This window comes from Gopherus flavomarginatus, chromosome 8, assembly GCF_025201925.1.
Source record: "Gopherus flavomarginatus isolate rGopFla2 chromosome 8, rGopFla2.mat.asm, whole genome shotgun sequence".
NCBI lineage: Eukaryota > Metazoa > Chordata > Testudines > Testudinidae > Gopherus > Gopherus flavomarginatus.
This window is the reverse complement of record NC_066624.1, coordinates 245,839-260,761: the sequence shown is the minus strand read 5'-3', so window position 1 is coordinate 260,761 and position 14,923 is coordinate 245,839. Positions and strand designations below refer to the sequence as shown.

Genomic DNA, 14,923 nt, shown 5'->3' with positions numbered 1-14,923 from the left:
ATTCTTGTTGGCTGTTATAACCTTACTACATATTCTTTACAACTCAGAGATAGATGTAGGTTTTATTTTAGAAGGTACACACTATACATTTTTAAGTGATTTATTTTGAAAACTTTTCAGATTAGTTTTACAGCTATATCAGAAAATTGATTATTTGGTTATTTCATTTATATTGAAATATCTATATTTATGAAGTCATTGGGAAGTGAACTATCTCCAGTTCAACAGGTTAATCATTAATATTTGGAGGATTTTCTTGCTACGCTGTATTAGGAGGAGAACATCACCAGACATATAAATTGTTTTATTTAACTAAAACAACATTATGTATTCTGGATTTTTTTCTTCAACAGCAAACATATAATATTTTAACAAAAGAAACATATGAATGTTTGAATTTAGCTAGACATTCAAGTTTTTTTTAAATCAGATTTGTTTTTGTTAAAATTGTTTTTAACTAAAACAGTTAAATGAATATATTAAAAAAAAATTAAATCGACTGTGTCAGCCAGGTCAACATGAAAAACTTAAAATACACCTCTACCTCGATATAACGTGACCCAATACAACACGAATTCAGATATAACGTGGTAAAGCAGTGCTCCAGCGGGGGAGGGCTGCGCACTCTGGTGGATCAAAGCAAGTTCAATATAACGCAGTTTCATCTATAACATGGTAAGATTTTTTGACTCCTGAGGACAGCGTTATATCGAGGCAGAGGTGTATTGGCTTCTGCAGCTAACTCAGTCATTGTCTTCACCTTCATTTTCCTGTTTGTTCATAATCTGGAAAAGAAAAACAAGCTTTCCTGCTTTTTCAGGTCCCAAACGATTTCTCAATTTGGAATGAATTAGTTCAAAGGAAGAAAATATTCTTTCTACACCAGCAGAAGAAGCTATTGCTGTTGAAAGTGAGGTTATCACTTCAACAGTCTCAGAATCCAAGTGCTTATTGACTTCCACCGGTTCACTGGTGTGACTTTCTTTAAAACATCATCAGCAAACATGTATTTCTTGAATGGTTCACCCTTAGCTCTGAAGTTCATTATAGTTGGCATTATGGAGGGATGATTGCTGGATGTCCATGTCATAGCCACCAACTCTTCTTCAGCGGTTATGGTTTGACCCTGGTACTGAGTACTGAGATTATTTTCAAGAAAATGAGCTGGAGATAGAGCTTGTCCCATTCGTTTTTTTAATGCTTGTAATTTAACTCTGTAATTGGAAGGAACCGAGTGAGATCTTAAAAAGAGAAATAGGCAAATTTCAACAGCGTCAGCAATAAAACAGCTATTTCCCTGCATTTTGTTCAAGGCTACAGAAATAGGCTTCAGGGTACTCAGCATGTGTTCAATATTTCTCTTAAGCCCAATGTTGAGAACTTTGGCTGTGACAGTGCCATCTATTTTTTCACGATTTTGTTCACAAACTGTCATCAGATTAGGCCAGTTCTTGATATAGTGCTCAAAACACACCGCTACTGAGTTCCATTGCACGTCTTGTGGCAGAGTTAGCTTCGTTCCTCACACTTTTTTCAGAGCAGCTGCTGCAAAGTGGTTGTTATGGAAATATTTTTGCAATTTCAGCTTCATTAGCTTTTATTTCTGGAACACTGAAGTCTTTGGCTAAGAGGTGCTTCAAATGAGCTCTGCAACCGTATGTTATTAGCTTGGGACTCTCTTCTAAAATAATTTCTTATTTTGGATACAATTGCAGCATTGTCTGTGGTGAAGCTGTGCACTAGACATTTGAATTTTTTTTCACAGTCTGTTAGCTTTTACTGTTACTTCTTGTAAGTATTCTGCTGTGTGTGCATTTCCTGATGTATCAGTTGTTTCTGTAAGGAAGACATTCCCTTCTTCTCTTGTCACACACGCTTGTACAACAGGATCGTTGTGGACATTGCTCCACCTATCGACTCAGGTTAACAATTTCACCCTCTAGACCTTTTGCACACTGCTCAATTTCTCTTTCATATACTTTATCCAGCAATTTGCCTGGGACATTTGCTCTGTTAGGTGGACTGTGGCATGGTCTTAATGACTGAACCATGTTAATGAAGTGTGAGTTCTCAGTCATACAGAAAGGAGAGTTTATTGCATAAACAAACCAGCAATTTTTTCATCAATTACCTCTTTTTGTAATCTGCTGGTTCCTATCACAAACTTATTTGTTGTTTCTGGATGACGAAGATTTTATTTCCTTTTTGCTGCAGGTGATATAGTGTGGCCACGTGACATACATGTGACTGAAACACTATCATTGGCAGATAACTCTGAAACTATAGAAAATGATGGTGATCTTGAAGGTGGATAGTCTTCAGAATCTTGTATGTTGAGGATGGATTCTCGTAAACGAAATAAGTCAATGCAGTTATTGAATTATTACTACCATACTGCTCATTTAGTATTACTCATTACATTCGCTGACACTCAGAACTACTTTAAAGGTGAAATTGTAAAAGGAAGATCTGCCTATTTCAGCTATTTATTTTTTTATCATAACTGCATCTAAAATAATAGTACCATAGAGTAACAACTATATTTTTTGCTTAAACATAATTCAAGAATAGTTCAGAGGGAAGACAGGCAGTCCTTAAGAAAGAAGTATGAAATAAAAAAGTTTACCAACCTGAAGTTACTGCATGTTCAGACATGTTCCTTTCATCATCTTCAACGCAGCTTCCGCCTGAGAAGGAACACTTCTCATGATGTTGTTTCACTGAGTCAATGAAGCCTTGCATTTCTTTGTTGGACTGTTTGCATTTTGCATGCATGCCTGTCTTACCCCCAGGTAGAGGAACTTCATTAAAATATTCCCAAACTGGGTCTCTTTTATGGCCTGCTGCCATTCTAGGTTTTCACTTCTAGTGAGAGAATGGTGTGGAAGATCACAAATCAATAAAGGCTACATTCAGAAAGACCTCAAGACTTCTGGAATGTGCTGCTCAAACAGTTTCACTTTTGTTTCTACTGCCTGTCCCTCCCTTTTCACATTTATCTCCAGACTTCTCCTTTTCCAGCTCTGTTCCGCCCCCAGCAATCTTCTATTCATTGAACTTTTTGAAACTTTGCAGTTTTAGAGAGAGGGATTGACTCCGTGTACACAAATTTGCAGAGGGACAATAGGATTGAGGTCTGTTATTTCTCACCTCTCTATATTAACTAATTAATTTTATTTATTTAAAAACATTTTTGCTGTTAACAGGCATATTCAATCTGGAGAGACAAATCAGTAGTTAGAGAATTGCAAAACTAAGGATCTCTGATAGTGCTCAGTCTAGAAGATACCGAGTCCCATTGGGTAGATAGAAAGATTAACCTAAATAATCTCTGCAGAAGCTCCTGGAGTCCCATAAAATTGGGTCCCTAATCCATGAACTATTGAAACTCATTTACAAACCTTTTTTTTAAACATTACATGAATATATTGTCTCATACTATAGAATTAGAATTTATGATCCTTATTCCATGATGAGATATCTTTGAGATACATTATATCTTAATTAAAACTATCTTTAAATTGCTTTTTTCCTCAAAAAGCATTTTATTAAAAAAAATGAAAAAAATCAGATTTTTTTAAAAATTTAAATAAAAAAACTGCCAAAATGTTGATTTTTATCTACCCTGATTGGGACATACTTGGTGCATTGGTGTTTTAAATACTTTTGAAACTTAAGTGTTAAGAGGCAGGGGAAGAGGTGGCACTGCGGTCTCTTAACTGAAAGGCATTGACCATGATAAATGTAATTGAAGCCAAAAATCTGTCTCTAACCCTAATTTGTTTTTAATATCAGGGATTTGTTTAATTTGTTCCCATTACTAGATGTTACACTAGAATAATTGAGATTTGGAATGTAGCTGAGAGGATGTAGTCCTCAGGCTCTGGGACCTCTATCTGCGGCACAGTATACATCTTATTTCAGCTCACCTTTCACGGGCCAAGAACACTTTGGCAGATTGCTTCAGCAGGACCTTCTTGTCTCACCATGAGTGTTCCCTCCATCCAGAGGTGGTCAGCTCCATCTTCCACAAGTGAGGAACTCCCCAGGTGAACCTGTTTGTGGAACAGGAAATGCCACATCTTTTGCTCAATAAGGGGCATGGACAGGGGATCCCTGTTGAACACTTTTCTATTCCCATGGTCGAGGGCTCTGATGTACGCCTTTCCTCTGATGCTGTTGCTCCCAAGGGTCCTCATGAAGATCAAGCAGGTGATCAAGATCAAGAAGGTGATCCTGATAGCACTGGCTTGCCTGTGCCAGCACTGTTACAGCATGCTGCTGGACTTTTCAGTGGCGATTCTGTTCCAGCTGCCACTCAGGCTGGACTTGCTGTCCCGAAACCATGGCAGTCTTCTGCATCTAAATGTGTTGGCGCTGCACCTGACGGCTTGGCTGCTGCTTGGTTGAGCGTGAGTAGCAGTGCTTGGCCGATGTCCGGCAGATTCTGTTGGGAAGTAGGAAGCCCTCCACCAGAGCAATCTACCTGGCCATATGGAAGCGGTTCACTTGTTTGACCTTGGATAAAGACATCCAGCCTGAGCAGGCATCATTGTAGTTGATTTTAGACTATCTTCTGCATCTCAAGCTCCAGGGCTTGTCTCTTTGTCGATCAGGGTCAATTTGGCAGCCATTTCTGCCTTCCACCTTCCACTCAGTGGCAGACTAGTTTTCGCCCAGGACCTTGTGAGAAGGGTAGGTGAACTTGGGGCCACGATGGTGGACCTTCCTTTCACCATTTCCCATAAGGATAAAGTCCCCCTGTGCCTACATACTAAGTTTCTGCCAAAGGTCCTATCCAGTTTCATCTCAACCAATCCATTCACTTACCTGCTTTCTTCCTAAAGCCTCATGCTTTAGAAGGAGAATGTCGACTTCACTCCCTCATCTCCTGGGCCTTGGCCTTCTGTCTACAGAGGATGAGACTGATCCAGAAATCCCCTAGATTTGTTTATTATAATAGTTGAAAGAGTCAAGGGACAGGCGATCTCCACACAGAGACTCCCCAAGTGGATTTTGGGGTACATTACACTGTGCTATCAGTTATCTGGACTGCCTCCACCCCTTAGGGTGAGGGCCCATTCCACAAGAGCCCAGTCATCAACCATGGCCACCCTCCACGATGTGCTGGTTCAGGACATATGCAGAGCATCCATGTGAAGTTCAGTACATACCTTTGCTACACATTACGCCTTGGTACAGAACTCTGCGATGGATGCTTCTCTCGGAACTGCTGTCCTCTGCTCAACTATTCCATCCTCATCCTTGCACCCTTTTCCGACTTAGGTACTGCTTGTTAATCACTCTCAATAGAATACACTAGGGACCATTGCTTGAAGGAGACGAAAAAGAGAAGTTGTTGTTACTTGTCTGTAGCTGGAGGTTCTTCGAGAAGTGTGGTTCCTATCTGTATTCCCTTGGGTGTTTATGCAAGCGCACCATGTGTCCAAAACTGGAGATTTTGAAAGTAGTAGTGTCCATTGGTTCGCACGTGCTCTCTTGGCTCATCTCATGGTTTCTTCCGAGATAATAAAGGGTAGGGCAGACTGACCACATCTCCAGTTCCTGCACCGTGAATGCAAGAGATCCAAAGCAGAGGGGAAGGAGGGTGGGTAGTTGAATACAGATAGGGACCTCACATCTCAAAAAACCTCTAATTACAGGTAAGTAACCTCTCCTTCTTTTTTGAGGGATGGTCCCTATTGTTACAAGTAACCTCATCATCTCTGCATTTTTCAGGGATGGACTCAAATTGGTGGGTATTAAAGTCAGACTTCAGATTACCAACAGAAGAGGAAATAAGAGCGATGGTGTCCCCAGAGCAGTGCTGCGCCTATTATAGCATGATTGCAGCTGAACAGCGGCTAAAGGTAAATGTCTCTTGCAGGCTAACTGATAAATACTGATCTATTACAGGTAACTCTTTCTTTCTGAAAACAACAAGGAGTCCGGTGACACCTTAAAGACTGATAGATTTATTTGGGCATAAGCTTTTGTGGGTAAAAAAAGCTTACTTCTTCAGAGGCATGGAGTGAAAGTTACAGATGCAGGCATTATATAATGACACATGAAGAGAAGAGAGTAACTCACAAGTGGAGGACCAGTGTTGACAGGGCCTGTTCTGTTGTTTTCCTTGTTGGGCCTGTACATGCATCCCCTCAAATACCCCTCCCCTTCTTCAGCTCCCCTCCGCTGACTCCCCACCTGCTACCCCCCTTCTCCCCGGCAGCGTTCTCTTCTAGGGAATCTGAAATATGGTAATCCTAGTCCAAATGCTGATACATGTTTCAGCTTTGTTAATCTCCTGGTGGGTGTCTCCTCACAGTGTGTTCTGTATACTACACTTGGTCTGTTCTCTGCTGGAGACTGTCAGTCTCGTAGTACTCTATTTTTTCCTTTTCTCATGGGTCCTTTTTATAATTTGGGAGTTTGATTTTTTTTTTTCCTTTCTGTTTCTCTACAGGATGCAGGTTATGGGGAAAAATCATTCTTTGCCCCAGAGGAAGAGAATGAAGAGGACTTCCAGATGAAGATTGATGATGAGGTACTGTCAGGGCAGAGCAGGGAAAGTGTTAGACATATGATGGTCTGTAAACTAGTCTGGTAGCAAATAAATAAAATACATCTTTTTTTAAATGGAGAACATATTTTCTTTTGGGTGTAGATTGTATAATCGTGATTCCCCCCCTCCTTTTTTTTTTTTTTTCCCCTGAGGAATCCACCCCTTGCTGCAAAATGGACTCAGTGCAAGGGCTTGTCTGTACAAATAGTTAGTTGTGGCAAACTGGGATATAAGCCTACCCCCCACTAGCCTGTTATGTGTTAAGGGTCCTGGGGCTAAAGGTAAAATCTATGCCAAAACTACAGCTAATATAACAGCAGAGAATGGCCTGAACACATTACAATAGTGCTCTGAATTCCACTGACTAGTTGTAATAGCTAGGACTGTATTATCTGAGACCCCCTATCCACCCAGCTCCCACCAAAGCAACTGTGCTAACTCTACAAGGATGCTGCTGGTAGACAGGCCTATGGTCAGACTCTCAGGCGTAGGGGGAAGAGCCTTGTCAGCATCTCTTCATTGACCAGTCCATGGTGGGGATTTGAGTTGGGAGTTGGAAAGACAAGAAGAAAAGCACCATGAAAGCAAGTGGAGGAGAGCCTGGAGCATGGTGAAATGGAGAATAGACCACTCTGTGGACTTGGTCATTGCTCCCTTTAATTGTTATTTAGTGTTTAGTTACCAAGATGATGGAAGTCTTAGAAATATCCAAGATAAAGAGGGGAGACTAAGTAGTGAGTGGACTGTGGTGATCAGTGTCCCATTCTCGAAGGAGATTACTGCAGACCCTAAGCTGTTCAGTTTGACAGACTATAAATTTAGATCTAATAAAAATATAGTCATGCAATCTGATGGTACAGCAGGGGTCCATGAGGCATCAGCTAGTGCTAGCATGAGCAGAGGTGCCTGGGAGAGGAGAGAGCTAAGGTGACAGCACAGGTCAGGAGGGCTCAGCACATCAGGGAATGCAGATGTCTATATTTATTTCACTGTTTTTTAAAGCTGTTTGAACATAAATGTTTCCTCTGAATGAGGACAGATCATGTGTGTGTTTATGATTTCACTCAGTTTATGTCCATTAAAAACTGTAGTCTGTCAGTAAATTAAACTTGAGAACATTAGTAAGAACTATTTAATTTGCTTGAAATTTTGATGGGGCCAAAACCAGAATGGGTGGAAATCTCTCCCTGGTGAGAGTGACAGACGTGTGATGGCCTGTTTCTCTCCTTTATGGCAGGTGCGCACAGCTCCTTGGAATACCACACGAGCCTTCATTGCTGCTATGAAGGGGAAGTGTCTTCTGGAAGTGACTGGTGTAGCAGATCCTACGGGTTGTGGTGAAGGATTCTCTTATGTGAAGATCCCAAACAAACCAACGCAGCAGAAGGTAGATGTGTTCCCAAGGCTGGTGTGGGGCAAGAGGGATAAGCCTGAAGAAGTGGAATAAAGATGGGATGGGAGATGCGGTTTGAGAGGATGTCAGACAGAGGGAATGAGAATACAGAAAAGGTTAGTGTGTTTGGTAACATTCAGAGGCTGTCCTTCTCTAAACAGGATGATAAGGAACCACAGCCAGTGAAGAAGACTGTGACAGGGACAGATGCTGATCTCCGGCGTCTGTCTCTCAAAAATGCCAAACAGCTTCTACGTAAATTTGGTGTTCCTGAAGAAGAGGTGAGTCTGATACAGGAGCTGCACAGTATGGAGTCCTGTCCATGAGAAACTTTGGATGAATCCAGAGTGGCTTATGAAGAGGGCTCACTTTTAACTCTGGCCTTTCTGAACTGTCTGTCTCCTGAATCCCTTTCTAGTGTGTGTCTTGTTTCTCAGATTAAGAAGCTTTCCCGTTGGGAAGTGATTGATGTGGTGCGCACAATGTCCACAGAGCAGGCTCGCTCAGGAGAGGGGCCTATGAGTAAATTTGCACGTGGGTCTCGGTTCTCCGTGGCAGAACATCAGGAGAGATATAAAGAGGAGTGTCAGCGCATCTTCGACTTGCAGAATAAGTAAGTTCTTATCAGGATTTACAGCCTTCTGTCCGTTCCCCAGTCAGGAGTCTAGACTCTTTTGCTTTGCTTATGGGTCTTACAGACTTTGAATGCGTGTGAGCTGCAGAGTATAGTGGGGGTTCATGTTGATTTGTCTAGCTGAGCCACGTTAATAGAGCACTGAGGATGTGGGCTTTCTGGGAATGTTTATAGAACATATCGGGATGGTTTTGGTGTTCTCTTGGTTGCAGATCTTTTGGGAAAGATCAGGAATGGAAGTCTGACACCACACCCTGACAGGTGTGATATGATATTCCACAGAGCTCTGTTTCTAGGCCCACAGTTTCTAGCTTCTTACCCCTGTCTCTGTTGGGTAGCAACTACTGGCTCCACACCCTTCTCTGTGTTACTGTAGCTCATAACATTTACATCTCCAATCCAAGGCTTTATCTACACTTAAAATGCTACAGCAGCACAGCTGCAGCAGCACTTCAGTGTAGACACATATCGCAGCAACAGGAGGGGTTCTCCCTTTGCTGTCGGTAATCCACCTCTCTAAGAGGCGGTAGCTATAGAAGAGCTCTTCTATCAGCCTGGCTCTAACTACACCTAGGGATTAGGTCGGCTTAACTACGTCTCTCGGGGGTGTGGATTTTTTATAGCCCTGAGAGTTGTAGTTATGCTGATGTAACTTTTCAGTGTAACCAGCCCCAGGTTCTTCAAACAAAACGTTGGTCTGAGAGCCAGCAGGGTAGGCAGATGATTGGACTATCACTGTGAAGAGAAGGACAATTGAATGAGAGGAGGAGTATTGAGTTTGGGATCCTTCTGGGAGCAGAAGCTGCAGGATGGCTGAAGCGGAAGAGCTGATTAACAGTTTGAGGGGTTTGTGTACATTCCAGGCTACTCTTTGGGAGAGCTGGTTTTATACCTACTGCTGTCACTTTTGTTCTCTCATTTATGCATGAAGGGTTGGGGTAGATGGTGAGGTACTTGTGGTTTGTAAGATAACTGACTTTGAAGCGGTCTCCTGTTTCAGAGTTTTAGAATCAACTGAGATCTTATCAACAGACACAGACAGCAGCTCAGCTGAGGACAGTGACTTCGAGGAGATGGGAAAGAATATTGAGAATATGTTACAGAACAAGAAAACCAGCTCACAGCTGTCTCGGGAGAGAGAAGAACAGGAGCGGAAGGAGCTGCAAAGGATGCTTCTGGGAGAAGACAGTGGCAATGACAAGGAAAGGAGCAAAAAGGACAGGAGAGACAAAAAAGGATTGTGTGAGTGATTGCAATAAGTGGGGTGCAGGGGCAGGAGATATGATGCTGGTGTGAAGTACCTAGAAATGGCTGTTTCTTCTTCGAGTGATTGCTCACATCCATTCCAGTTAGGTGTGCGCGCCGTGCGTGCACGCTCGTCAGAAACTTTTTACCCTAGCAACTCCAGTGGGCCGGCAAGTCGCCCCCTAGAGTGGCGCCGCCATGGCACCCAATATATACCCCTGCCGGCCCACCCGCTCCTCAGTTTCTTCTTACCGCCATGTCGGTCGTTGGAACTGTGGAGCGCGGCATAGCTGTCCTCCACGTCCCTAGCTTTGCTTGTTCTACGGTTGTGAGTTAGTGGTTAAGTATAGTTAGTTATATAGTTAATAGTGTAAATAATATTGTAGATAGTTGTTAGCCGGTTTGGGCTGTAGCCCTTTCCGGCACCCGGCACCGGGCTCATGCCTGGTTCGCCGGGCTTTAAGCAATGTGCGGCCTGTAAGAAGCCTATGCCGACCAGCGACCCTCACGACGCGTGTCTAAAGTGCCTGGGGGAATCGCACAGGTTGGACAAGTGCCGCATTTGCAAGGCTTTTAAGCCCAGAACAAAGAAGGAGAGAGACCAGAGACTTAGGACTCTCCTAATGGAAGCGGCACTTGACCCAGCAGCTTCACAGACCGTCATCTCTACACCGGCACCGGATCGCACCGGCACCGGAAAGACTCCCCGGCACCGACCTTCCCCGGCACCGGGTGCAGAAGCAAGACCCTCGAAGTCTGCAACTCCATCCAGGCAGACTCGAGTGGAGCGCCCGGCATCGACATCTGCCGCGGCGCTACCGGCACCGTCGACTCCGGGCCCGGTGGGTCCGTCGAGTCCGGTCCCGCCGAGCTCCCCCATAAGATCTGGGGTTGAGCTATTGGTCCCATCCACTCCAGAGACCTTCGCCTCGGCACGGGACCTCATTGCCCTGACTGAGTCAACTCAGCCTCCACCCCCGGTACCTCCGGTGCGGGTAGCGTCCAGGGGCAAGCCCATGATGACGGCGCCGTCTCGGGACTCACGCTCGCGGTCCCGCCACCACGGTCGCTCAAGATCCCGCCGCCGCTTGCAGTCTCAGCACCGCTCCCCTCGACGGTACCGTTCATACTTGCGGCACCGATCGGCCTCCAGACGGTCACGGTCTGACTCCAGCCGCCGATACCGGCACCGGGACTCTAGGAGCCAGTCCCGCCGTCGATCAACGCACCGGTCGACCTCCTGGCACCGAGCTGGTGGCAGGTCCCGGTCCCGGTCGACCTCCCGACACCGCGTTGGTGGCAGGTCCCGGTCCCGATCCCGGCACCGAGGCAGCGGCTGGTACCGGTCCAGATCCCGGCACCGAGACAGAACCCGGTCCCGATCCCGGCACCGGTATGACTCCCGGTACCGGTCCCCGGCACCGAGAACATCTTCGGTGCCAGACCGCGGAGACTCTTACCAGCCGCGGTCGGCCCCTCCATGGCCTTCCAGACAGCCGTCGGTGTCATCACAGGCGGACAGCGTATATGCGCTGGGCACCGACAGACAAGCGGCTCTTTTCCAAGACCCTCCGCAACAGGACCAGGGTCCGCAGCAGTGGGCGTTCTGGACACCCTGGGCGTACCATCAAGCCCAGGGCCCCCAACAGCTTCCTCCTAGGCCTGCAACGGCAGAGCACAGGGCGCCGGAGGCGTCGTTGTCTCGCCCCCCTCCCTCCCCGGACGGGGAGGACGGATCGAAGCAACAAGACCCTGGTCTCCCTCCTGAGCCAGAGGCGAGGGCTGAGGCGGACCCCCCGCTGGACACTTTCTTGCCAGGGGTCTCCTCATCCTCTTCTCCTGACGAAGCGGTGGCTGGCACTTCCTCCAATCGCCCTCCTCCGCTAGATCTCAGGGCACATCAGGATCTCCTCAGGCACGTAGCACGGAATCTGAGCCTGCAAGCTGAGGAGGTCTCTGAGATCGAGGACCCCGTCGTCAGCATCCTCTCCTCCGATGCTCCCACCAGGGTCGCCCTACCCTTCATTAGGACGATCCAGGCCAACGCCAATACAATCTGGCAGTCACCGGCCTCCATCCCCCCTACTGCGAGGGGCGTCGAAAGGAAGTACATGGCCCCCTCCAAGGGCTATGAGTACCTCCACATTCACCTGACACCATGTTCCCTGGTGGTGCAGTTGGTGAACGAGAGGGAGCGTCACGGACAGGAAGCCCCAGCCCCCAAATCCAAGGAGGCCAGGCGTATGGACCTCCTCGGCCGCAAGGTCTATTCGGCTGGGGCCCTTCAGCTCAGGGTTTCCAATCAACAAGCCCTTCTTAGCTGCTACGCATTTAACTCTTGGGTGGCAGCGGACAAATTCAAAGAACTGCTGCCACAAGAGGCTCGTCAAGAATTTGCGGCGATTCTTGACGAGGGCAAGAAGGTTGCACGAACCTCGTTGCAGGCCTCCTTGGACGCTGCAGACTCGGCTGCCCGTACCCTCGCCTCGGGGGTAACGATGCGCCGCATCTCCTGGCTTCAGGTTTCTGGCCTTCCACCGGAGCTCCAATACACCATCCAGGACCTCCCGTTCGAAGGCCAGGGCCTGTTCTCGGAGAAGACAGACCCCAGACTGAAAAGTCTTAAGGACAATCGGGTCATTATGCGCTCCCTTGGGATGCACATGCCTGGGACGCAACGCAGACCCTTCCGGCCGCAGCAACAGCAGCAGCGTCGGCCATACCCCCAGTTCCGCCAGCGGCAGGACCTTAATAGGCGCCGCGGCAGAAATGGAAGGCGCAGGCAGTCGGGGAACCAAGGGGGGCAGAATCAGAGCTCCTCCAAAGCCCCGCCTGGACCCAAACCTTCGTTTTGAAGGTGCGCCCGAGGGCGCAGTACCAGTTTCCCCCACGGGTCCTTCCCCCCCGTTTTCCAACCGCCTTTCGTTTTTCCTCCCGGCGTGGACCCAAATAACATCCGACCGCTGGGTCTTACGCACGGTGCAGACGGGATACCGCCTGCAGTTTGTATCATTTCCTCCCTCCCGCCCCCCTTCCTCGTCCCTCTTCAGGGACCCCTCTCACGAGCAATTCCTTCGGCAGGAGGTACAGACGCTCCTCAACAAAGGAGCTATAGAGGCGGTTCCGGAAAACGAGAAAGGCAAGGGGTTTTATTCCCGCTACTTTCTGATCCCCAAGGCCAAGGGAGGCCTCAGGCCTATCCTCGACCTGCGAGAGCTCAACAAATACGTAGTGAAGTTGAAGTTCCGCATGGTATCCCTGGGGACCATTATCCCATCCCTGGATCCGGGAGACTGGTACGCCGCCCTCGACATGCAGGACGCTTATTTTCATATTGCCATATGGCCACACCACAGACGTTTCCTTCGATTCGTGGTGGGCCGCCTTCACTACCAATTTGCAGTCCTCCCATTTGGCCTTTCTACGGCTCCGAGGGTATTCACAAAATGCATGGCCGTCGTTGTGGCACATCTTCGGCGCAGTCGCATTCACGTGTTCCCTTACCTCGACGATTGGTTAATTTGGGGCACGTCGGAGCTGCAGGTCTGCAGCCACGTCTGCAGGATCACCGGCCTGTTTGCTACCTTGGGCCTCATGATCAACGTGGACAAATCCACCCTGCTCCCCTCGCAGAGGGTTGAGTTCATTGGGGCCGTCCTGGATTCCACCGTGGCCAGGGCCCTTCTGCCGTTGCCAAGGTTCCAGGCGTTGTCGGCGATCGTTCAGCGCTTGCTGACAGCCCCCTTGACATCGATACGGACATGTCTAACCCTGTTAGGCCATATGGCAGCCTGCACATTTGTGACTGGGTACGCACGGCTCCGCATGAGGCCCCTCCAGTCGTGGCTCATCGCACATTACCGGCCGGCAAGGCAACCACTAGACATGCTGATCACAGTCCCCCAGGGAGTGTTGGATTCTCTCAGCTGGTGGCTAGACCAGTCTGTAGTGTGTGCGGGGCTCCCATTCCACCCGCCCCAGCCCTCGGTGTCCCTAACGACGGATGCCTCAGATCTCGGCTGGGGGGCCCACCTGGGAACCCTGAGAACACAAGGCCTGTGGTCCCCACAGGAGGTGAAGCTACACATCAACATGCGGGAGTTGAGAGCGGTCCGCCTTGCTTGTCAAACGTTCTGTCACCAGCTTCGGGGTCGTTGTGTCGCGGTATTTACCGACAACACGACGACCATGTACTATATCAACAAGCAGGGCGGCACAAGATCCTCTCCCCTATGTCACGAGGCGATGCGACTCTGGGACTTTTGTATAGCCCACTCCATTCACCTCACAGCTTCCTTCCTCCCCGGAGTACGGAACACGCTGGCGGACCGCCTGAGCAGATCCTTCCTCTCGCACGAGTGGTCCCTTCGCCCGGACGTCGCCCTCTCGATCTTCCAGAGGTGGGGTTGTCCCCGAGTGGACCTCTTCGCGTCCAGGGGGAACAGGAAATGCCAGGCGTTCTGCTCCTTTCAGGGTCGGGAACCCGGGTCTATAGCGGACGCCTTCCTTATTCCGTGGACGACCCACTTGTTCTACGCGTTCCCCCCGTTCCCGCTGGTCCACAGGGTCCTTCTGAAGGTGCGCAGGGACAGGGCCCGCGTGATCATGGTAGCCCCGGCGTGGCCCAGACAGCATTGGTACCCCATGTTGCTGGACCTGGCCATAGCCGACCCAGTTCCCCTGCCCCTTCACCCGGACCTGATCACCCAGGACCACGGAACTCTCTGTCACCCGGACCTCCAGTCGCTGCACCTAGCAGCGTGGCTCCTGCGTGGCTGACCAGTTCTGAGTTGCGCTGCTCCACCCCGGTACGTGAGGTACTCTTGGGCAGCAGGAAGCCTTCCACTAGAGCGACATACTCGGCCAAGTGGAACCGTTTCTCCTGTTGGTGCATGGAGAAAGGTCTCCTCCCGATGGAAATTTCGGTGGCCAATATTTTGGACTATATTTGGTCCCTCAAACAACAGGGCTTGGCGATCTCGTCCCTGCTGGTCCACCTGGCGGCTATCTCCACCTTTCACCCGGGTGGGGATGGCCGCTCCGTTTTTTCTCACCCGACGGTGACTAGATTCCTGAAGGGGCTGGAACG

The 14,923-nt window shown here is 48.2% G+C and overlaps 1 protein-coding gene and 1 long non-coding RNA gene across 5 annotated transcripts in view; one reads left to right on the top strand and one right to left on the bottom strand.

Annotated features, from left to right (window-relative positions):
• TAF1 (TATA-box binding protein associated factor 1) overlaps window positions 1-14,923 on the top strand; it is a 132,554-nt gene that overhangs the window by 52,937 nt on the left and 64,694 nt on the right. For all 4 annotated transcript variants that reach the window (XM_050964889.1, XM_050964887.1, XM_050964888.1 and 1 more), the window contains 6 exons: window positions 5,740-5,870; window positions 6,464-6,544; window positions 7,800-7,949; window positions 8,117-8,236; window positions 8,393-8,568; window positions 9,590-9,831. In XM_050964889.1, coding sequence (XP_050820846.1) covers window positions 5,740-5,870; window positions 6,464-6,544; window positions 7,800-7,949; window positions 8,117-8,236; window positions 8,393-8,568; window positions 9,590-9,831 — 900 coding nt within the window. The remainder of the gene's footprint in view (window positions 1-5,739; window positions 5,871-6,463; window positions 6,545-7,799; window positions 7,950-8,116; window positions 8,237-8,392; window positions 8,569-9,589; window positions 9,832-14,923) is intronic.
• LOC127056752 (uncharacterized) lies at window positions 85-3,086 on the bottom strand. The gene is made up of 2 exons (XR_007775893.1): window positions 2,631-3,086; window positions 85-1,241 (listed from the first exon to the last, which is right to left on the bottom strand). It is a non-coding gene; the product is annotated as an uncharacterized LOC127056752 (long non-coding RNA).